At 44.1% G+C, this 25,007-nt stretch overlaps 2 protein-coding genes across 4 annotated transcripts in view; both read right to left on the minus strand.

Moving 5' to 3' along the window:
• Positions 1-25,007, minus strand: part of LOC142488051 (uncharacterized) — a 311,597-nt gene that overhangs the window by 45,030 nt on the left and 241,560 nt on the right. The gene's annotated exons all lie outside the window — the stretch shown is intronic.
• LOC142488050 (uncharacterized) overlaps positions 12,721-25,007 on the minus strand; it is a 28,227-nt gene continuing 15,940 nt past the window's right edge. Inside the window, exon 7 of the mRNA XM_075588408.1 lies at positions 12,721-16,734. Coding sequence (XP_075444523.1) covers positions 13,790-16,734 — 2,945 coding nt within the window. The 3' untranslated portion in view covers positions 12,721-13,789. The remainder of the gene's footprint in view (positions 16,735-25,007) is intronic.

Raw genomic sequence — 25,007 nt, forward strand, 5'->3', positions numbered from 1 at the left:
TGTGTCTCCCTCCAAACGTCTACCAGTTGTAAATCCTTTAATCCTTGTTCTAGGGCTGAGGGTCGTGGTGTTGCCCTTTGTCTGTGAGGACCTGATCTATCCAGGGCTGCATTCAAAGCTGTATTGAAATCTCCGCCTAAGATTATCGCGCCTTTGCTAAAAAAAATTATAACGTTAAACGTTTTTGTGAAGAAGTCTGATTCTTGTACACTTGGGCCGTATATTGTGGCCACTGTTATTGGCTGTGCGTTTATGGATCCTGTGATCAGCAAGAACCTGCCGTCCTGATCTTTTTTCACTTATCCACCACTAGCCCTACTCTGTTGTGGATCAAGATTGCCACACCCCGCTTTTTTTCTGTGGCAGAGGATAGGTATACCTGTTTATATTGTTTGTCGAAGTATTTGGGGGAGCTAGTGGTGCTAAAGTGTGTTTCTTGGAGTAATATGAAGTCTGCCCTCTTTCTTTTGTAGTCGGTGAGTGCTATCTTACGTTTGCGGGGGGAGTTTAACCCTTTAGTGTTGTGCGATATAAAGGTTAAAGGCATGATGGTGCTGTGGACTGACCTTGCGTCGAGAATGCTGCAGTCTGGTGCCTCAGACCTATACTGGATAGCTTTTGTTCCTCTGCAGTTCTCAGCTTGTTGCGCAACTTCAGCGGGGGATCACCTGTGTAGGAGACGGTGTGGGGTGGGGCAGAAACAGGGGGGACATGGGACACAGTGGGGAAAGAAAACACGCAAAACACATAAAACTGGGCGGGAGAGGTATCAGTGGCATAGAACCACCTCCTCCCCCTTGCCTGTGGGTTGGTGGACCTCTGGGTTGCGCCCTCTGCCTCCTGTCTCCTCCTCAGGGCCGCCCTGTTCCACCCGTTCCCCAGGTCTTCCTCGGGATCTAGGGCAGTTGCCCCAGCCCGAGAGTGTAGACACATGGTAACTGTGGGACCGCCGTCCCAGCCGACAGTCCATTATCTTTATGCCATAGTGTATTGGTAGACATAATAAATCCTGGTATTTAACTTGTAAACCTCTAAAGCACAAACTTAACTTGTGTACTGATAGTACTTAATAGCAACCTTGCCTCCCCTTTATACCCTAACCATTGCGCCACTAGGATGAGCTAAACACTCCCTTTCCTTGCGAAATTCCCTTGGGTCCCCCTGTAGCCCCCTTGGCCCCCCAGAGTGCCTCGGCCCCTTTATAGCTTGCTGCTAGTGCTGCTGACCGCTGGTGTTTATCCCTTCTTTCTCTAACCCATCCCTACCTGAGAATCTTTCTGCCTTCTCTGCCCCTTCCCCTCCTCCCTCCGCTCCTTCTCCTTCCTCCCCTCCCTATTTCCCACCTTCACTTTCTATCCTCATCCCCCCCCTCCTCCTTCTTCTAACTTTCACCTCTTCCCCTCTACTCTCTTATCCCCCCCTCCCCACTCCGTCTTTCCCCTGCTCCACACTACATGTCATCGTTTTCCCTCTCTCCCACATAGCCTATCTTTCGTACCACCTATCTCTGCTCTGCAACCCCTCTTTTGGACCGGCTCCCTCTACCCCTCTGCCTCTATCTCCCTTTCTCTAACCCGCCCCCTTTGTCTGTTACAGCTCGCAGCTTCGTGTGTGCCATTCCATGTCACTTCTGCCGCGATCTTTTAGGGTCCGCCCCTTCCGTCACGTCCCTTTTCATAACCATCTTGGATGGGTCTCCACCCCGTCCGTCAGGTCATCTCGCGAGGTGTGGTGGCCCCTCCCCTCCGAATTCACCCGCCTCTCTGTCAGTCGGACTCTGGAGCTGCTCCAAGACGGCCGCCAGTCTCCGAGGGCTGCTGTCGGGCTTCCAGGTAAGTGTGGCGGGTTTTGGATTTTAGCTGGGCACCTCAGTTCTCTGCCAGGGTTGCAACTAGTGGGAACACCGCATGGGGGACCACAACGGGTGGTCGGGTCGGGCAGGGGTGAGGCCAACTTTAACTGTGAGTGAGCGGTATGTCTCTGGTAGTGTCTTTTCAACAGGGGCTGCGGGTTTGTCTATTTTTGTCAGATTTACCTGCCTTGCGCCATGATGGGTCTGGTGCCGTTCCGCCTCCCGCCATTTCTTCAGGGATTTTGTCCTGCAGGCCCAACTTTGTGAGGAAGTCTCCCCCTTCCTCTGCCCATCGTATTGTATTAGATGCCCCGTTTCTGGAGACCAGGAGGCCGAATGGATATATCCAACGGTATTTAACTCCTTCGTCGCGGAGGATTTTTGGGATGGGGGTAAGTTGCTTCCTTTTCAGCAGGGTGGTGGGGGAGATATCTTGGAAGACTTGGATTTTGTGGCCTTCGAATGTGGGGTTGTTGCGTGTCATCTGGCAGAAAGATTCTTTTATTTTGAAATAATGGAAACGTGCAATTATGTCTCTCGGGGGATCGCCTTGCTGTGGCCGGGATATTAGGGCTCTGTGGCAGCGATCTAGCTGGATCTCTTGCGCTGCTTAGTCAGGCATGAGCTGTGTCAGCCATCTTCCCATAAAGTCCTCAGGATCTGATTCTTCCTCCGAAACCCCTCTTATCCTGACATTATTTCGGCGCTCACGATTCTCAGAGTCCTCTTGTTTGTCCATAAGGTCTCGGATGGTATCTTTGACCTGAGCCAGTTGCCTGTCAGTTTTGTGTAAAGACTTAATGGCGGAGTCAAGCTTCTTTTCCAGAGAGTCCATGCGGATACCTATGCTGCTGATGTCTGCTCTCAGGGTGGCTACTTCTGCTTGCAAGCATTTTTTTATATCTGCACAGAACTCCTGCATGTCCCGCCGTCTCATAATTTGATTCCCCCGATCGTTATCTCCCTCCTCGTCCGACTCCGTTCCGCTTGGCGGGGGTCCCTCGTGGCCTTTGGTGCGCGCCGGGTCTCCCTTCCCAAAATAGTCTGTTAGGACCGTGGAGGGGCGCTTAGATCTTGTCCCCTTCGACATCCTGGGGTTATCTGCTTGCTACGGAGGTAACTTTGGTGGTGTTCAGGTAAGTTTGAGTGCTTTAATTATTTATTTACTGTCGGCTGTGAATGGAGCTATCTGCTCACACGTCCATTCAGTCCGTCGTCGCGCATGCGCCTCCCTGCGCTCCTATTTTGTTCAAAATTTCTATTATAAAGCATAACTAGTTCTAGCTGTAACGCTAACTCTATCCCTAACCACATTTCCAATTCTAACTTAATTTCTAACCCTTAATACCCCATATCTGATCACATTAGTTCTGCCCCAAACCTCAGTATATGCCGTCATATATTATGTTTTATTCAAGGAAGAAGAAATGCAACATTTGCTGTGATACGTTGATGCATGTGTCCCTTGTACTCTTAGAAGTTATCCATTCACTTTGTCCAGAGAGACAAATGGCTTCTACCCTTTGTGAGTTCCCTGATGTAGGAGGAGTCATACATTGTGTCTAAATTGATTCCCACAGTCTACTGAAGACAAAGGGGCCTATGTGGAAAGCTCCGATAAGTACATTTTCACCAGCTTCACGCCAAAAAAGCCTATAGTGATTCAGTAAGCAGCGAGAAGCTGTCGAGAATCTCAAAGATCGGCATTTTTTTGGTGCGGCGAGAAGCCTCTTCTCATCACTGTTTGGCAGTTTCTCAAACTCGTGGTATTCTAGTAGCCCCGATTAGCTTCTCGTGGCTGCTCGCCTCCCTAGAATTTAGATTTTCATGCCAAATGGTCCCGCCACAAAAAGTTGGTAAGAAGGTGGGGAGAAGCTTCGGCTAAGGCGGCGAGACGGCACTTAGAAAAAATCAGGCCTTTTTCCTGCATCGGATTGATGCTGGGGTCTCCAGAGCTGATACCCATTAATACCAGCACCGGACCCGGCATGAATGAATGCCGATATACACTGGCGACACACTTTATTCGAGCTCGGCTAGTCCCACGAATTTGGGTATACTCGGGTGTTTTGAGGTTTGTGACTGTTTTCTGCCCGAGTGCATTGCGTTATTTTCCAGGCAGGGATTGAAGCATGTTATTCCCGCTGGCTGCAATACTGCACAGTATATATATATATACTGCATTACAATTCATGAATTTATGCCATCTGGTAGACACGCGAAGCATTGCAGCCTATTAAATCCTAATCATTATCATTTAACAGATCAGCCGCCCGTCAGCCAGGCATGAACCATGGCTGGGAAGGCAAACGCAACGGGGCTTGTCTGAGGTGAGGAGCGGCGCATTCCAGGTATCTGCCAGGTACATACTGGGTATTTGCTCGAATAAAGTGTGTCGCAGCAGTACTAAAGAAAAAGTTATATGAATATGTCAGAATGGGTTTATAAGCCTATACTACTTTGGTAAGGGGAAGCCGGAACATGTACCCCCCTCCTGGTCTCTCTTCCATGTACTCCCTCCCCTTCATTTAGTTTGAAAGTTCAAATGAGCGCCAAAGTTCACGATAAGTTTCTATACCTGTAGGTGAGAAATGTTTTCTTGGTATGGTTGTGTTTCCCTATAAACTTGTTAAATGTTCCAAAATCAGGGAAATTTGGTTGGTTAAATTTAAAACCTGGAGGGCTCTTTGCTCTACCTTTAATAAGGCTCCCACGTGCAGTGCTCAGGGACGTCTCCCAAGGGCATTAGGCCTGCACTCCTCATCCTTAGGGCGATGAAGGATTCCACTTTAGGGCTTATATATATATTGCCCACTCTTTTTCTCTCTTCTCACTGTCTCCCCTTTTCTTTCTCCCACCTCCCTTTCCCCGGTGGACAATCACATTTTACATTCCTGTTCTTCTTCTAAGTGTGTATAGGGTTAAAAAAAACAAAAACAGTCACCTTGGGAAAGTGGTTGGTACCCTCATCACCTTCTTTAATATGCAAACATGGCTAATATAACTTCAATAAAATTGATATCAATGAATGTTAAAGGTCTAAACTAAAGAGAAGACTGGCCCTTCAGAAACTTAAAAAGACCAATGGGGACATATTGTTTTTACAAGAAACCCATTTTAACACTAATTCCCCCCGAAATACTTTTGGGAAGACTTATCCCCAGACATACTATGCATCTTTCTCAGCCAAAAAAAGAGGAGTAGCCACACTAATCAAAAACAATATTCCGTTTGCTCTCAACAACACCTTAGCGGATCCAGGAGGTAGATTTTTAATTCTACAAGGGTCCCTGTCGGTAGTCCCAGTATCCCTGGTGAATGTTTATGCCCGGAACAAAGGCCAAACAAATTTTCTGAGGGAAGTTCTAGAAATTGTATGTAGCCAGGTCCCCCCTGTGCACAGCGGACTCTCCCCCCCCTCTTCAGGTACTCACCGCGGCTGAGCGCGGTTGCGTGCATCTTCCACAGCTGGGGGGCGAGCAGAGCATCGGTCAGCCGTGCTGGGGTTTGGTGCGGCGTGCGGCGCTGCAATTGTAGCCATGTACTCCCGGCGGCTTCCGTTGTAGGGCGCCGCCATTGTCCATTGCCTTGCACATGCGCAGTGGGAGCCGAAGTAAGGAGGCCCTCGGCTAACTTGCGCATGCGCTGAGAGCGCGCGAAACACCACCTATGAGGAGAGGGCTCTAAGCAGGGACTACAAGTCCCATGAGCCTTAGGGGACCTCACGTGACGCCAGAGAGCCAATAGGGCTGTAGGATCTCCCTGCAGAGGGGATTAGATATATTTCGCGGGGTTTTGAGCCCTGCGTTAGTCAGGATCCGGACAAGCTAGGGGTAGGAGGTGAGTGCAGGGGTCAGTGACCCACTGCATTAGGCCAGCAGCCCCCTAGGTCCCAGTTAGGTCCTGAGCCACTGTGAAGCTTGTTGTGCTATAGGGACAGGCCCCAGATAGGGACCCTGCCCCATTAGCTGTTTGATAGGCAGGGACACCGTGCTGAAGCAGTGCAGCCCTGCGAGGTGGGTTCTGGGCTTAGAACGCCACCAAAGACACAGAGACTCAAGGTGATATTATCCACGCCTGAATTCACCCAACACGATGCGGAGGACGACGTCGGATCGGGCGCAATCCCTGTCGTAGTCTGTGGAACCCGGGGTCGGAGCCCCGGGCAGGTATTCTTCAAGTGCACCAACACTGTAGAGCAACGCAAGAAGCACGCCTAAAGGGTGGGGGTATCACTTGGGGACACTTACGTGGCAGAGTGGCCAAGGGCCCTGTATAGTACAATTGGACACGGTGTGGGGATACACGGTGGTGGGAGCGGGGTGTATGTTATACCTTACCCCAGTGCTAACGTTGAATGTGATGTATATTAGAGTATAAGTTATGTGCATATGTGTAGTAAAGCCAGTCCTGTTCTACACCCATTTGAGTATCGTGATTGTTTCCTGTGAGGGCCTCCTCCCACTCCGTTGGGATCCCTCCCAGGTGGAGGCGCTGTACCCTGAGATATTTATATGTATGTACCCCAGGCTCCCCGAGCGGAGGCTTAGGCTCCTGAGAGACATACAGGTATACCCAGCAGTAGTAGCGTCTGTATTCACAGGGAATACCCATTTCATGTAGAACGACAGTCTTCCTCTTCAATAATTATGGCAGGGGACATGAACATAGTAAGTGTGCCTGACCAAGACAGGTCAAGTGTCCCGGGTGTCTCTCATCCAAGACCAGCCCAGAAAAATGCCCAAAAATTTAAGGCGATATTAAAAGATTTCTTTTTTACGGATATCTGGAGATCACAGCATCAAGGTCAGCGTGATTATACGTTCTTCTTAGCTCCACATCAGACCTACTCAAGGATTGATTATTTTCTGTGTACCAAAGATATTCTCCAGACATCCTCCCAGTCGAATATAGGCTTAATATCCTGGTCAGACCATGGCTCTGTCAAATTAGTGCTCACACTCCCCTTCGGCAAAAATAATCGATATAATTGGAAACTTAATGACACTTTACTGAATTCGCCAGATGTAGAGAGCACAATTAAGCAAAAACGTATAGAATATTTTTCAATAAATAAAGGTTTAGTAGAGTCCCCGACTATACTATGGGAAGCCCATAAGGCGTCAATTAGAGGAGACCTTATATCCATAGCGTCTTATAAGAAAAAAGTTACAAACAAATAATATAAGGAACTCTCTGAAAAACTTAGCTTGTTGAAACAAGAACATAAAAACAAGCCCTCAAAAAAACTATTTAAACTCTTAGATAAAACTAGGGCTAAAGTTAAACAAATCCAACTAAACGAAGTAGAGAGAGCGCTAAGGTGGACAAATCAACGTTATTACGATAAGGGCAACAAGGCAGACCGATTATTGGCTAAGAGATCTAAGGGTTAAATCCCAAATCACCATGATAAGAACCAAATTAGGACTTAAAACATTTGACGAAAAATAAATAGCCCAAGAGTTCTCAGATTTTTATACTAAATTATCTAACTTAAACTCCCCTCAGAACTCATATACTGGGTTGGTAGCAATACTGTATCTGAGTATCTTCCCACGCTGTCGAAAGAAGATTCTCAAAGACTAAACACGAAAATATCTCAGGAAGAACTTTCAGATGCTATCAAACAATTGAAAATAAATAAAACGCCAGATCCGGATGGTTTCTCCAACCAGTACTATAAGAAATTTAAGACGGTGATGTCCTCGTTTATGCTCAAAGTTTTTAACTCATTTCTGGAGGGAGCGGATATACCAACCTCAATGTCAATGGCCAATTTGGCTTTTATACATAAATAAGGAAGGGATCCACTCTAATGCGGCAATTACCGGCATATATCCCTCCTCAATTCAGATTTAAAAATGTATAGTAAAATTTTGGTAAAAAAAGGCTGAACCCAATTTTACCGATTTTGAGTCACATAGATCAAGTGGGGTTTGTCTCGGGAAGACAGGCCTCAGTCAACACCGGAAAAATTATAAATATTATCGACCACGTGCACCTGTAAGGAATCCGCTCCTGGCTTTGATTCTAGCCTTGCAGATCTCTGCAGTTTACAGTCTCCCTCTGGCAATCAATGGCACATGTGCTGCCTCTCATCGCAGCTTCAGCCATGTGCTCTGTCATTGTAGGAATGCTCACACACCTCTCCCCTGTGATTGGATCTCCGCCCTTTATATGCTGGGCTTTGGCACTGATTCAGTGCCGAGCATAATTCCCTTGTGGATGTTACCCGTGTTCTGCCACAAGCCTCCTGGCTTGTTATCTCTCGCGACTAATCTCCGATGATTATTGTTCTAGTTCGTTGTACTCGTTCCTGTTTCCTCGTAGCCTGCAGCTACTTCGTTGAGACCTGTGTTCCTGGTTTCCGAAGGCCTGCTGCTCTTCTCTTCACAGAGGCCTGTGTTCTGCCTGCCTTGATTTTACTACCAGCTGCATTCACCCCCAGCAGAGGTTATTGTTTGGATGCCGTGGTCTGCTACTCTCTCTCCCTTCACAGAGGCCTGCATGAACTTCTGTGCTGAAGTACTGGTTTTCCAGTGCTGCTTGGCGGTGTGCCCACTCCGGTCAGTCTTCCCCTAGCTGAGGCCAGTACCATGGGCCGTGGACGCCACTCGCGCAGATCCCGCTCCACAGCGATTATGCTGAAGCAGGAGGACCTACTTGATTTCCTGTTGCAGATTCCCTGCTTGGACTACGATTACCCTGATGTCTCCAATTCTGACCCTGGCTCGTCCACTGACTACGCTGTCTTCTCCAGTCCTGACCCTGGCTTGTCTAACTATGGATTTCGCACTCCGGATCAGTCCGCACGGACTAAGGTCGGTGATTATATAACCCCACCTCAGCCCCGCGGTCCGGTTTCTGTTTGTGGCGAGCACAACTGTAACACTGACAGGTACGAAGGCTATCTTACTAAGCATAGATGCGGAAAAAGCATTCAACAGAATAAAGTGGCTTTTTTAGACCAAACAATGATAAAATTCTGATTTAGGGGCCCGTTCTTGGAGGGTGTTAAAGCTCTTTACAAGACACCCACAGCATAAGTCAAGCTTCCAGGAGTAGACTCAAGCCCCATAAAAATTAAAAATGGTACCAGACAGGGCTGTTCTTTGTCTCTGCTTCTTTTTGCATTGTCGATTGAGCCCCTCGCAGCAACAATTAGTGTTGAAACTAATATAAAAGAAATCGAAATTGGAGGGACTAATTACAAAATGTTCTTATTTGCAGAGGACATTATACTAACATTGGCCAACCCATTGATATCCCTCCCAAATTTGCAATCCCAACTAGACCAATTTGGCAAAGTGTCAGGGTACAAAATTAACAATGATAAGTCACAAGCCTTGAACTTATCTCTAATGGCCCCAGAAATCAATTTTCTACAAGCAAACTTATATTATAAATGGAGCTCCTCAAATATGAAATATTTAGGTATTTAGATAGCAAGCTCCTACCAATCTCTCTATTAAAGTAACTTTCCATCCCTTTTTTCAAAAATTAAAAAGGACCTACAGAGTTGGAGTGGGTATCAGATATCTTGGTTAGGAAGAATAGCTTCAGTTAAGATGAATATACTTCCAAGACTTCTGTACTTTTTCCAGACCCTGACGATAAATGTCCCCTGCCTGAGCTTAAAAATATCCAAAACCGGTTTTTTTCAGTTTATATGGAAAGATAAAAGGCCAAAGGTGGCAAGATCGATAATGTTAGCACCAAAGGGATGCGGTGGATTTGGAGTCCCGGATATTATCAAATATTACCACGCGACCCAACTAAAACAAGTTGTAATGTGGAATAACGACCCAGCAACTTGCTGCTGGCTGGGGTTTGAGTCCTCCTATGTGAGCCCTCTCTCCCTCTCGATGGCACTGAGGACCCGGAGGGGGGGAGATACTCGCGGATGGTCTCGGCCTGGGAGCAATGAGGTGCACATGGAAGATATGGTCCAAAAATAAAGGGAAATTCAATTTTCCCTCATTCCTTACTCTATTATCTCCCATATTTGGGAACCCAGTGTTTCCCCCAGGCTGCTCTCCAAAGGATTTCAAACAATTTACAGATTTAAACATTAACATAGCAGCCGATATGGTAGATAAAAGTAAGATCCTGTCATATCAAGACCTTCAAAAGAAATATCAAACTCAGAATCTTCTGACCTTCAGCTTTCTCCAGATTAGACATTTCCTGCAAGCAACCTCACAAAGAACAACATTTACCAATCTAAAAAAATTTGAAAAGCTGTGCGGAAGGGGTTCATGCCAGAGGGGTTTGATTTCGGAAATCTATACGGGAATAGCATCGTCAGCGACGGCCACCAATCATAATTATATGTTAAAATGGGCAGAAGACCTCAATATGGAAATAGATAGAGATGACTGGGAGGATATCTGGGAATCGGTAGCTAAACCATCAATTTGTACAACAACAAAAGAAAACATATACAAAATTATGTTTCACTGGTACTTAACTCCAAGTAGGCTGAGCCAGATCTTCCCTGGAACCCCTGATCTCTGCTGGAGGGGGTGTGGCCAGAAAGGACATATGGCTCATATCTGGTGGACTTGTCCGCAGATTCAAAAGTTCTGGCTTATGATTCAGGACCTGACAGATGTAAGAATACAGATAAATCCGCTGACTTTATTTACTGGCCAGGCCTATTGAAGACCTTCAAACACCCTTGAGAAAATTAGTCTCATTTATCCTTACTGCGGCTTGGAAGAAAATGAATGTCCCCTCCAAGCGAACTGTAGTCAAAAGAGTGAATGAGGTCAGACTCATGGAGAACCTCAGCACAACTCAGTCAAAAAATGGAACAATTTTATATAACATGGGAGCCATGGCCACAGAGCTAAGATTTGGGAATTAACTTAAATAACAGGATTTCTAGGACAGAGATAGTAGTGGCTGGGGACCAGGTAGGCGGGGTCGGGGGAGCTTGGGAAGGGACTAATCATTCTCCCTCCCTACCCTCTCTATCCCAGTCCCATGAATATCCCCCCTCCCCTCTTCTCCTTCTGTCTTTTCCTCCCTCTATTCTTTAATTTGTCTCTACAGGGATATGCAAGGGGACTCTGCCTTGCAAAGAAAAACTGAAAAAGGGTTCATGGTTTAAGGAATCTCTGGAATTAGTACAGATACAGCTGGTTCTGTTGGAGTACAAGCTTCTGGTTCTTTGTATATAAAAAATGCTGTAAAGATACCCCCTTGAAACACTGTTATATTACTAATTTGTTTATCCCTTTGAAAACCAATAAAAAAGTTTGAAACAAAAAACACACTTGTGTAGGTATAACAGTTTTACTGCACAGACTAATAATAATAACACTCCAAAACATACAAGCCTTGCAGGGTCGTACCCCTTCACCGTGCTCCCCTTTGCACCATGTCCTCATCCTCGTGGGTTTACCCCCAAGTACTAAAATGCCCCAGAGCACCCAACACTCTGGTGTCCACGGAGTAAATCAAACTCCCACATGTGTATGACAGCGCTGCCCCAAAAGCCCATGTATGGTTGGTGCACTTGGTGAGATGAGATACCAGCCGGGTATGTCCACACCTAGAACTGCACGTGACACCTTTCTCACCGACTGCCCCACACCTCTGGAAGGCCCTTCACCGCAGTATCCGACTAGCACCCTCTCTATCCACCTTTAAGACCCACCTGCTTGAGGAAGCATATGAGTAGCTCCATGGCTGATAATTTACAACTCATACATAAACATTGGCCCCTTGCAGACACACTTACCAGAACTCCCTCCTACTGTCTCTGTACGTTCTTCTATCAATTAGATTGTAAGCTCTTTGGAGCAGGGACTTATTCCTAAATGTTAGTTTTATGTCTGAATCACTTCTTCCGATTATGTTTTATTTGTATTATTTATACGATTGTCACATGTATTAGTGCTGTGAAGCGCTATGTACACAAATGGCACTATGTAAATAAAGACATAGGTACATAGATACCTACACTGTGTAAGCACTTGGGTGACAAGGTTTTATTACTGAGAAACATTTTATACCCTCTGCACATGGGAAAGGTTTCTCCCCTGTGTAAATGCTCTGGTGTCTGAGGACTGTCCTCCTATTACGGAATTGATGATGTAATCCCCTTTTATGAATTGTCTGGTGTGTTGAGGTGCCTCTCAGTGCTGAAATGTTTCCCAAATTCTGTACAATTAAAACGTTGCTCCCTTGTGTAAATCTGCTGGTGTAACAAGAGGTCCCACGTTGTATAAAATGGTTTACCACACTGAAAAGCAAATAATTTCCCGTGTGAATCATGTGGTGTGTGAGGTCATTCATCCAAGAAACGTTTTTCCTATACTCTGTCCATGTGAAAGGCCTCTCCCTGCATGAATTTGTTGGTTTCTGAAGCGATGACCCTTAACACTGAATTGTTTCCCACACTGAACAAGCAAATGGTTTCTCCACTGTAAATACTTGGGTGTGACAGGAGGTCACACTTTGTACTGAATTGTTTCCAACACCCTGAACTAGGGTTAGACAATTACAAAAATACTTCCCACCATATGGCCGCGGGCATGGTCAGCGCGAGGCAGAGGACTTACCCCCTACACACTTTATGAGGACGGCTATAGGGGGCGCTTCCACAGGCGTGCGGAGGAGACAGATCAATGTAAGTTTTGGTGCTGAGGGGAGCGGAGGGCCTGTCACGTGAGCGGTTCGCCCAATGAGGGTGAACCAGCTCCATGACGTCAGTGGCCCACCCCCAGACGGCGCCCGCACTAAGGCCAGGGACTCAGCCTAAGAGTATTAAGTAATTTATCGTGATAATATTCAGCAATATATTAACACCCAATAGAAAGCAAAAAAGCTAAAGTCCTCAAAATGTTCAAGGTCATTTATTGTGAAACATATTTCTTATACAAATCCATTTCATTCTTAATAAAATTAAAAAGAAGCAAATACATTTTAGTATATTTTAATTTTAAGAATAAAAAAGGTTTCAATTGAAATGTTACACTAACTACACCCACACTAAAGACCCCTTTCTTCACCATTTTATTTTTATTTATAAAATGTTTTACCAGGAAGTAATACGTTGAGAGTTACCTCTCGTTTTCAAGTATGCCCTGGGCATAGAGTTAAGATGACAAATAATACATGGTTACAAATACAGTTGCATAAGTGAAAAGGGTATAAATTATATACAAGACATTGCATGCACAATTAGAGATAATATATTTTATAGGCGTATGTAACAGTTACAGACCAGATTAAAATGCGAGACAGCCTTAGTTTTGAAAGAACTTAAACTAGTGGTGGATGCGAGAGTCTCCGGTAGGTGGTTCCAGTTTTGGGGTGCACGCTAAGAACATTTACAATTACCCCCTCGACCCCCCTTCCCCTGTACACATTAATAGGGCATGGGGAGGCGTGGGTTAATGGTCATGGGGAAGGAGGTCAACAGGCACGGGTAAGAGCCAAGAGAAATACGGGGGAGGAGAGAAAGGGGTTGAGTCATGGTGGAAGGAAAGGGTTAAGAGGCATGGCAGAGGGGAAGTGGTCAATATTGTGGGGTGAGATTACCAGCAGGAGGACTCCTTAGAGCTGCAGCATGTGAAAGTCAAGGAGCACTCAGACTCACTCTCACTCCACTGTCTCAACCAGACCCACACTCAGTCCTCTCTCTGCCAGACTCACCCCCACTCTGCAGCTGATGATAGGAATGCCATGGTAAGAAGTAATGGCAAGTATTGCATTACCGTCCATTTTTATTACTGCAGTAATACTATGCTACTGGTATATTGACCAACCCTACTATGAACGATCACATTTTATATCATGTCTGAATCCTCATGTGTGTAAGGAGGCTGATCCTCTATGAAAAGCTTTCCCCACACTATGTACATGGAAATGGTTTCTCACGTATATGAGACGGTGGCTCATTTGAGAATTTTTTCCCCCACACTATGTACGTGTGAATGGTTTCTCCCCTGTATGACTCATCTGGTGTTTGAGAAGGACACTCTTAATACGGAATTGTTTCCCACACTCTGAACATGTGAATGGTTTTTCTCCTGTATGAGTCATCTGGTGTCTGAGGTGGTTTCTCTTAGTACTGAATTGTTTCCCACACTTTGCACATGTGAAGGGTTTCTCCCCTGTATGAATCCGCCCATGGTTGAGGAGATCCGTCTTCAGAGAAAAGCTTTTACTACACACTGCACATGTGAATGGTTTCTCTCCTGTATGAGTCATATGGTGTCTGAGGAGGATTGTCTTATTAATGAATTGTTTCCCACACTCTGTACATGTGAATCGTTTCTCCCCTGTATGAGTCATCTGGTGTCTGAGGAGACTTTTCTTCATTCTGAATTGTTTCCCACACACTGCACATGTGAAGGGTTTCTCCCCTGAATGAATCCGCTCATGGTTGAGGAGATCTGTCTTCCGAGAAAAGCTTTTACTACACTCTGCACATGTGAATGGTTTCTCTCCAGTATGAGTCATCTGGTGTATGAGGAGGGTACTCTTAATACTGAATTGTTTCCCACACTCTGAACATGTGAATTGTTTCTCCTCTGTATGAATCCGTTCATGGTTGAGGAGCTCTGTCTTCAGAGAAAAGCTTTTACTACACTCTGCACATGTGAATGGTTTTTCTACTGTATGAGTCATATGGTGTCTGAGGAGGGTTTTCTTAGAACTGAATTGTTTCCCACACTCTGAACATGTGAAGGGTTTCTCCCCTGTATGAATCCGCTCATGGTTGAGGAGATCTGTCTTCCGAGAAAAGCTTTTACTACACTCTGCACATGTGAATGGTTTCTCTCCAGTATGAGTCATCTGGTGTCTGAGGAGGTGGCTCTTAGTCCTGAATTGTTTCCCACACTCTGAACATGTGAAGGGTTTCTCCCCTGTATGAATCTGTTCATGGTTGAGGAGATCCGCCTTCAGAGAAAACCTTTTACTACACTCTGCACATGTGAATGGTTTCTCTCCTGTATGAGTCATCTGGTGTCTGAGGAGGGTTTTCTTAAAACTGAATTGTTTCCCACACTCTGAACATGTGAAGGGTTTCTCCCCTGTATGAATCCGCTCATGGTTGAGGAGATCTGTCTTCCGAAAAAAGCTTTTACTACACTCTGCACATGTGAATGGTTTCTCCCCTGTATGAGTCATCTGGTGTCTGAGGAGGGTACTCTTAATACTGAATTGTTTCCCACACTCTGAACATGTGAATGGTTTCTCCTCTGTATGAATCCGCTCATGGTTGAGGAGCTCTGTCTTCAGAGAAAAGCTTTTACTACACTCTGAACATGCGAATGTTTTCTCCCCTGTATGAGTCATCTGGTGTCTGGTGAGGTCTTTCTTAATACGGAATTGCATCCCACACTCTGTACATGTAAATGGTTTCTCCGCTGTATGAGTCTTCTGGTGTCTGAAGAGGGTTTTTTTAGTACAGAATTGTTTCCCACACTCTGAACATGTGAAGGGTTTCTCCCCTGTATGAATCCGCTCATGGTTGAGGAGATCTGTCTTCTGTGAAAAGCTTTTACTACACTCTGCACATGTGAATGGTTTCTGCCCTGTATGAGTCATATGGTGTCTGAGGAGGTGGCTCTTAGTACTGAATTGTTTCCCACACTCTGAACATGTGAAGGATTTCTCACCTGTATGAATCTGTTCATGGATGAGGAGCTCCGCCTTCAGAGAAAACCTTTTACTACATTCTGCACATGTGAATTGTTTCCCCCTTGTATGAATCACCTGGTGTCTGAGGAGAGGTTTTTTTGTACTGAATTGTTTCCCACACTCTGAACATGTGAAGGGTTTCTCCCCTGTATGAATCCGCTCATGGTTGAGGAGATCTGTCTTCCGAGAAAAGCTTTTACTACACTCTGCACATGTGAATGGTTTCTCCCCTGTATGAGTCATATGGTGTCTGAGGAGGTAGCTCTTAGTACGGAATTGTTTCCCACACTCTGAACATGTGAAGGGTTTCAACCCTGTATGAATCTGTTCATGGATGAGGAGCTCCGCCTTCAGAGGAAACCTTTTACTACATTCTGCACATGTGAATGGTTTCTCCCCTGTATGAGTCATCTGGTGTCTGAGGAGGGTTTTTTTAGCACTGAATTGTTTCCCACACTCTGAACATGTGAAGGGTTTCTCCCCTGTATGAATCCGCTCATGGTTGATGAGATCTGTCTTCCGAGAAAAGCTTTTACTACACTCTGCACATGTGAATGGTTTCTCCCCTGTATGAGTCATATGGTGTCTGAGGAGGTAGCTCTTAGTACGGAATTGTTTCCCACACTCTGAACATGTGAAGGGTTTCAACCCTGTATGAATCTGTTCATGGATGAGGAGCTCCGCCTTCAGAGGAAACCTTTTACTACATTCTGCACATGTGAATGGTTTCTCCTCTGTATGAGTCATCTGGTGTCTGAGGAGGGTTTTCTTAGAACTGAATTGTTTCCCACACACTGTACAAGTAAAATGAGTAACTGCTGTCTGAATCATCTGATGTGGAAGAGGTTTCCCCTTCAGTGAGAAACTGCTCCCACCATTTGTACATGTAAAGATTTGCTCTCTAGCGGGGACACAAAGGTGTGTGAGCAGGTCCCTGTCCAGTGAGAAGCTTTTGCCACACTGACAACAGAGAAAAGGCTGAGCACCACGGCTGCTCCTTAAATCTGTCGCATTCCTTTTGCTGGACCCATATTTAGAGTCCGTGTCTGCTGTGTGCTGTACAAGGTCTGTAAATTCAACATCATGTGGCACTGGTTCCTTGTATGTGTCTAAAATGTGGCAAGAATCATTGTTTTTTGGCACTTCTGTGCTGCGAGGAGTCAGCCAGCTTCTGGATGCATCGGAGCTCAAGTTCTGTTCCTCATTCAGGCCGATCTCTAACAGAAACAAAAAAGACAGAACAAATGTTTTCAATCTGTAAATCAAATTACTGAAAGCAAATTACAAATCCAAAACACTGAAAATCTATTTCACCAATACTTCATTAACAAAATATTCTCTTCACCCAGGGTTTTAAAATTGTGGCACATGGACATCCAGTGGCCCCTAATGACTGTGGTGGTGGTTCCCGAAGGCCTGAAATGTATTTGTAGCAGCTCTCACAGTGAAATAATTAATACATATATAACTTGTATTTATTACTGTATTTATTACTTGTTTAATTTATTTTATTGTTTTTGAAATGAAGAACTGGAGGCAAAAGTAGAAAAAATAAAAGATTTATTGAGACACAGCCTAAGTTAAAAGAGAAACCTCTAACGCGTTTCACGCCATGGGCGCTTTATCAAAGAGTGGTTTCCGGAGTCTAGAGTGTCACGTTATAGGCACTCCCCGTCGGAAGAACTGCCTACATGTATCCCAGGTAAAAACGTCCCATGGGAACAAAACAGTCCGGGGAAAATGTAACCACGGAAAGAAGGCAGTATAACTGTGGGGGAGAAATCCAGCAAAAGGACACAATAAAGAATACAATAACAATAAACTTAAATAGACTCATAAGGACAATAAAAATTAAATGAAAAAGCATCAAATTTAAAAATTGATAGGATATGGAGAGAATACAATTATTTAAATTAAATAAACTAACACCAAATAATATAATCATTTAATAATATACATATAATAAATGAAACCTCAACTACCAAGGCAAAGAACAATTTGAATCTTGATAAGGGGAATCTACATAATGAATAAGATGTAAATAAATAAACCACACTTAGAAAATTGCCACAGTAAGGATACAATACTACTCATCAAATGTGACTAGAGAGAGACACATATGTATCTCAATGATGGAAACAAATGAATATGAAAAACACACCGTATTATAAAACCTGAGAATGGGCAAAGGAATAATATAGCTTAGAGAAAATGTTTTAGGTCCCATTCTGTATTAATCCCAAAAGGGGATAGAGTATTAAGTGAGTGGATCCAAAACATCTCACGCTGATTAAGCTGTTTAATTCTATCACCCCCTCGTGTAGGAACAGGTATAGATTCAATCCCCTCGTGTACTGTATATATATATATATATATATATATATATATATATATATATATATACTGTATAACAACAACCCCTATAACCCCTAACATACACATACAGTACTGTATATGCACATCAATGATACTATAGGCCGGCGGGGGCGAGATGTGTTTGCAGCAGAGAGAGATCCGCTGCTCTCTCTGCGCAAACATCGGCACATTAAAAATTATTTAAAATACATTTTTATTCATAGTGTAGATGTGCAGGGGTCTCCGGAGCTGAACCGCATTGGTTTCAGGTCCGGGAACCCCCTGCTTCCCGAGATACAGGCCCCTTTATGAGGTGCCGGTATCCCTCTGCATTTAAAGGTCCCGATCACGTGACCGCAGAATTTAAACAAAGCAGAGGGATACCGGCACCCCATAAAGGGGCCTGTATCTCAGGAAGCAGGGAGTCCCCGGACCTAAAACCAAAGCGGGTCAGCTCCGGAGACCCTCTGCACATCTACAGTATGAATAAAACACATATATAAATAAACACTCATTCCTTACCTTTGCGGCTATGTGCTATGGTAACGAAGCAGCATGAATGTATTTTTAATAATATTGTACAGTGAGCAGGGGGTTCCCTGAGCCACAAATCAAAGCTCAAGGGACCACCTGCTCCTGCACAATATTATTAAAATACAGAAATGCTGCTTCATTACCATAGCTGATAGCCGCTAAGGCAATGAAGGGTTAAGGCAGAATAGCATGTTTATTGGGGACATTTGCCCCCAATAAACATTGCAATAAACAACATACAGTACACCCCCTGTGTATTTAAAATACATAAACAATAAATACATTAAATACATATTTTTAATGGTGTCTGTTAAGCTTCCCTACCTTGACTGTAATCTGTGTAAAGCCCCCTCCCCCTATTGTGTCTGTTAAACTTCCCTGCCTTGACTGTAATCTGTGTAAAGCCCCTCCCCCTAATGTGTCAGTTAAATCTCCTTGCCTGTGTTCCTGTGAGTGCAGTTTATGTAAATGTGGGGAGGGGGATCCCGATGTGCATACAATATAATGCAGCGCCTCAGTGTCAATGGCCCACCCCGTGAGGCCTAACCACCCTCACCCACTACCCAAAGGGAGGCCTACCCACATACCGTTGCCCCCCCCCTCCACCGCCCCATCCTGCCCATGGCCCCTCCGCTGCTGCAAAACAGAGACAAAAATTAAAACATCCAAAGTAATGAATCCTAACCCCTTAATCACCATAGCGGTTATTAACCGCTACAGTCATTAAGGGGTTAACCCACCCTCACCCACCACTCGGGATGCCTACATACCCTCCCACACTAACCCCCCACCCAGTGAGGCCTAACCACCCTCACCCACTACCCACAAGGGAGGCCTACCCACATACCGTTGGGGAAAATACCCCCCCACCCCCAGTACCCACAATAAAAACAATACACAGCCCCACAATAAGCATCATTATATTTATTAAATACATTACCCACCCCCTGTGCCCCCCCATAAATACAAGATTTATCCTTTTACAAACAGGGTTCATAATGCAGCCCCACGCGAGTCCCCGGTGGGCTGGCGGGGCACCTGACAGACCTACAGGGTACCAGCAGCCCTTTTCAAACAGGTTCTGGAGGCCTGCTGTGGGTCCCGCCAGCACCATGGCCCCCAGGTGGTCTCCTTGGGTCACCGTGGGCCACAATTGGGTCCCCACGGTAGGCCCGCGGATGTCTGGGAGCCCCGGGTCAGACCCACAGGTGTCTGCGGGGCCTCGGGTGGTTCCCACGGGGGTCTGGGGAACTCACGAGTGCCAACTACGGGTCCGCAGTGCCCCCACAGAAGTGGGACCACACATCTTCATCCCCGCACCTATGGGTCGGCGGTGCCCCCACAGATGTGAGGCCACCGCTTCATCCCCGCAGACTACGGGTCCGCGGTGCCCCCACAGATGTGAGGCCGCCGCTTCATCCCCGCATGTGTCACCCGTGGAACCACCAGCCTGATACCCGTGAGACACCCGAGGAGACCCGCACGTGGTCTCCAGAGGTCCCACGCAGAACCACGGAACAAACCCTGAATGTAAAAAAAATAAACCTGGCCTATACATTCAATACATACACCCCCCCCCCCCCAACACCTACAGTACAATAATGTGCAAAATAACTATTATCCAGATATGGATAATAGATTAATTGCCCATTATTAAACACATTAACTAGCATATTCAAATAAATAAAGTACTACTGACCTCATCAATAAGAAGTCTCCGTCGCCATCGATATCCTTGTCTTGCCCACAAAATACATAGCAAATACAAAGCCAATACATTGCAAGTACATTCAGATATCAATTAACCCCTTAAACACCTTATCAGAGAATAACTGCAAAGGTAATTAAGGGGTTAAGCCACACTGGCCCGATACCCACCCTTCACCCATGAATTTGTAAAGTGGCTTCATCATGCAACTATATATACAGTATATACACACACACACACACACACACACACACACACACACACACTCACACTCACACACTCACACACTCACACACTCACACACTCACACACACACACACACACACACACACACACACACACACACACACACACACACACACACACACGTATATATATATATATATATATATATATATATACATATATATATATATACACACACACAGTATATACACACACATGATGAACCAATATACAAATAAATGTAGAAGGGTTATCAAAACCATACTGTACTACAAATAACACTTCTCCATACAGACACACTACATTAAAATGAATTTCCTTTAATAATCCTAACTGATCTTACAATCTAAATCATCAAATGCCAATTGCAAGCAAAATACAAATACCTCCAAACAAGTAAACTATTTTAACCAATCAAGTAAACAAAAATCAATTAGCATTCATTATTTATATCCCTAAACAATTGACAGTCCATCCCGAACAATTAAACAATTAACTAATTCACGCCTGGAGCAGAACAATTTAGCATGTGAAAAAATATAAGTACCAACCAGAATACAAACTTTAAAACCAAGGCTAACCCCGAACACAAGCACACAATACAATATCAACAATTACAGTACATCTATCTAATTTTAAAATACTTTAAACACACAATAAAGCATAGCAGCATAGACAAATTAATTTAAAACACATCAAATCAAGCTTTTAAAACAACATAATTTCTTACCCTGTATGTATATATCTCTCTAGACATACATACATACATACATATAGTGGCAAGAAATGATATGCATAAAAAAAAAAAATACACATGTTAAAAAAATTACGGTATGTAAAATTACGGTACGTCATTGAAAGCCTGTCACAGGGTACTAGAGCCAATCAGAGTAGGGATGGAGTTCCCACGCTCTGATTGGCTACCGTACCATGTGAGGCCGGCCATGTTTCTTTTAATGACGTCATCTTAAAGGCAATTGAAGCAAAGCCATTCTGATTGGCTGTGCTTTCATTGCCTTTAAGTGACGTCACTGCTAAGTGTCCCGAACAGTTGCATAAATTTGTATTCATGCAACCGTCTCTCTTTCGGGGTTTTAAGATTACCTTTGAGTATGGCAACCCTCAGATCGTTCATCTTATGGCCAGAGTCAGAGAAATGTTCGCCAATAGGACTGTCTCTTATTCCGCGTGTGATGATGTTATGCAACTGTTCGGGACACTTAGCAGTGGCCTAAACAGAGATCGAAATTTTATGAGTCATTACTGACACTAGCGAACTCTCTTCCCATGAATGCTAAAGGCCATGTCTGTACATACTGTGCTATATGTATGCACACACACCTGTCTCTCACACATACTAATACTCCTTATTTTTCCATCCATATACACCAATAGGGACCACATAGTATCCACACACACTTTTAGTTGTGCTACAAACTCTCACATTTCCACACCCACCCACACCATTTATATCCCTCTCACTCCACACACACCTTGTGTAGAGCACTGTTTATACTGTGGGCTCTCCATTAATTTTTATTCACACTGATACACATACACACTCTTTTTTCACTTGCTTTCAGTTACCCTTTGACACCTCTAGCCATAAAACACATCCACACCGGGGGAAGGAGAAGCACAGATAACATTCCAAGAGACACTGTTTTTAAGTTATCCTTGCTTCATTCATTGTAACATCGCCGGAAGAAGAGATCAGTGTATCTCGAAAGCTCGCACAAATAAAAGCATTTCGTTAGCCACAGAACGGTATCATCTATTTATTTTTTGATTATATATATATATATATATATATATATATATATCTGTGTATATATATATATACTTGCATATATATATATATATATATATATATATATATATATATATATATATATCTCTGTGTGTGTGTGTATATATATATATATATATATATATATATATATATATATATATATACTGTATATATAGTTGCATGATGAAGCCACTGTACAAATTCATGGGTGAAGGGTGGGTATCGGGCCAGTGTGGCTTAACCCCTTAATTACCTTTGCGGTTATTCTCTGATAAGGTGTTTAAGGGGTTAATTGATATCTGAATGTACTTGCAATGTATTGGCTTTGTATTTGCTATGTATTTTGTGGGCAAGACAAGGATGTCGATGGCGACGGAGACTTCTTATTGATGAGGTCAGTAGTACTTTATTTATTTGAATATGCTAGTTAATATTTTTAATAATGGGCAATTAATCTATTATCCATATCTGGATAATAGTTATTTTGCACATTATTGTACTGTAGGTGTTGGGGGGGGGGGGGGGTGTATGTATTGAATGTATAGGCTAGGTTTATTTTTTTACATTCAGGGTTTGTTCCGTGGTTCTGCGTGGGACCTCTGGAGACCACCTGCGTGTCTCCTCGGATATCTCACGGGTATCAGGCTGGTGGTTCCACGGGTGACACATGCGGGGATGAAGCGGTGGCCTCACATCTGTGGGGGCACCGCGGACCCATAGTCTGCGGGGATGAAGCGGTGGCCTCACATCTGTGGGGGCACCGCCGACCCATAGGTGCGGGGATGAAGATGTGTGGTCCCACTTCTGTGGGGGCACCGCGGACCCGTAGTGAGCACTCGTGAGGTATTTTCCCCAACGGTATGTGGGTAGGCCTCCCTTGTGGGTAGTGGGTGAGGGTGGTTAGGCCTCACTGGGTGGGGGGTTAGTGTGGGAGGGTATGTAGGCGTCCCGAGTGGTGGGTGAGGGTGGGTTAACCCCTTAATGACTGTAGCGGTTAATAACCGCTATGTTGATTAAGGGGTTAGGGGACATTACTTTGGATGTTTTAATTTTTGTCTCTGTTTTGCAGCAGCGGAGGGGCCATGGGCAGGATGGGGCGGTGGAGGGGGGGGGCAACGGTATGTGGGTAGGCCTCCCTTGTGGGTAGTGGGTGAGGGTGGGTAGGCCTCACGGGGTGGGCCATTGGCAGTGAGGCGCTGCATTATACTGTATGCACATCGGGATCCCCCTCCCCACATTTACATAAACTGCACTCACAGGAACACAGGCAAGGAGATTTAACTGACACATTAGGGGGAGGGGGCTTTACACAGATTACAGTCAAGGCAGGGAAGCTTAACAGACAGATTAAAAATATGTATTTAATGTATTTATTGTTGTTTATGTATTTTAAATACACAGGGGGTGTACTGTATGTTGTTTATTGCAATGTTTATTGGGGGCAAATGTCCCCAATAAACATGCTATTCTGCCTTAACCCTTAACTGCCTTAGCGGCTATCAGCTATGGTAATGAAGCAGCATTTCTGTATTTTAATAATATTGTGCAGGAGCAGGTGGTCCCTTGAGCTTTGATTTGTGGCTCAGGGAACCCCCTGCTCACTGTACAATATTATTAAAAATACATTCATGCCCATAGTATCATTGATGTGCATATACAGTAAGTGTATTATGTTAGGGGTTACAGGGGTTGTATATATATATATATATATATATATATATACAGTGGTCGACAAATCACCAAAAAAATCTACTCGCCACCTAGTACCACACGTGTGCTGCTTGGGCCAATATTTACTCGCCCGGGGGTTAAATCCACTCGCCCGGGGCGAGCAAATGTATAGGTTTGTCGAACACGGTATATATATATATATATATATATATATATATATATATATATATACACACATACACACTGTATATATATATATATATATATATATATATATATATATATATATATATATATATATATATATAAAATAAAAAAATAAATAGATGATACCGTTCTGTGGCTAACGAAATGCTTTTATTTGTGCGAGCTTTCGAGATACACTGATCTCTTCTTCCGGCGAAAAAAATGAGTTGTGATTTGTGGCTCAGGGAACCCCCTGCTCACTGTACAATATTATTAAAAATACATTCATGCTGCTTCGTTATCATAGCACATAGCCGCAAAGGTAAGGAATGAGTGTTTATTTATATATGTGTTTTATTCATACTGTAGATGTGCAGAGGGTCTCCGGAGCTGACCCGCTTTGGTTTTAGGTCCGGGATCCCCCTGCTTCCTGAGATACAGGCCCCTTTATGGGGTGCCGGTATCCCTCTGCTTTTACATTCCGCGGTCACATGATCGGGACCTTTAAATGCAGAGGGATACCGGCACCTCATAAAGGGGCCTGTATCTCGGGAAGCCCGGGGTTCCCGGACCTGAAACCAATGCGGTTCAGCTCCGGAGACCCCCTGCACATCTACACTATGAAAAAAAATGTATTTTAAATAATTTTTAATGTGCCGATGTTTGCGCAGAGAGAGCAGCGGATCTCTCTCTGCTGCAAACATCTCGCCCCTGCCGGCCTATAGTATCATTGATGTGCATATACAGTACTGTATGTGTATGTTAGGGGTTATAGGGGTTGTTGTTATACAGTATATATATATATATATATATATATATATATATATATATATATATATATATATAAATATATATATATATATATATATATATATATAAATATATATATATATATATATATATAAATATATATATATATATATATATATATATATATATAAATATATATATATATATATATATATATATATATATATATATATATACTGCATTACAATTCATGAATTTCTGCCATCTGG

The sequence above is a fragment of the Ascaphus truei genome, chromosome 2 (assembly GCF_040206685.1).
Source record: "Ascaphus truei isolate aAscTru1 chromosome 2, aAscTru1.hap1, whole genome shotgun sequence".
In the NCBI taxonomy this organism is placed as follows: Eukaryota; Metazoa; Chordata; class Amphibia; order Anura; family Ascaphidae; genus Ascaphus; species Ascaphus truei.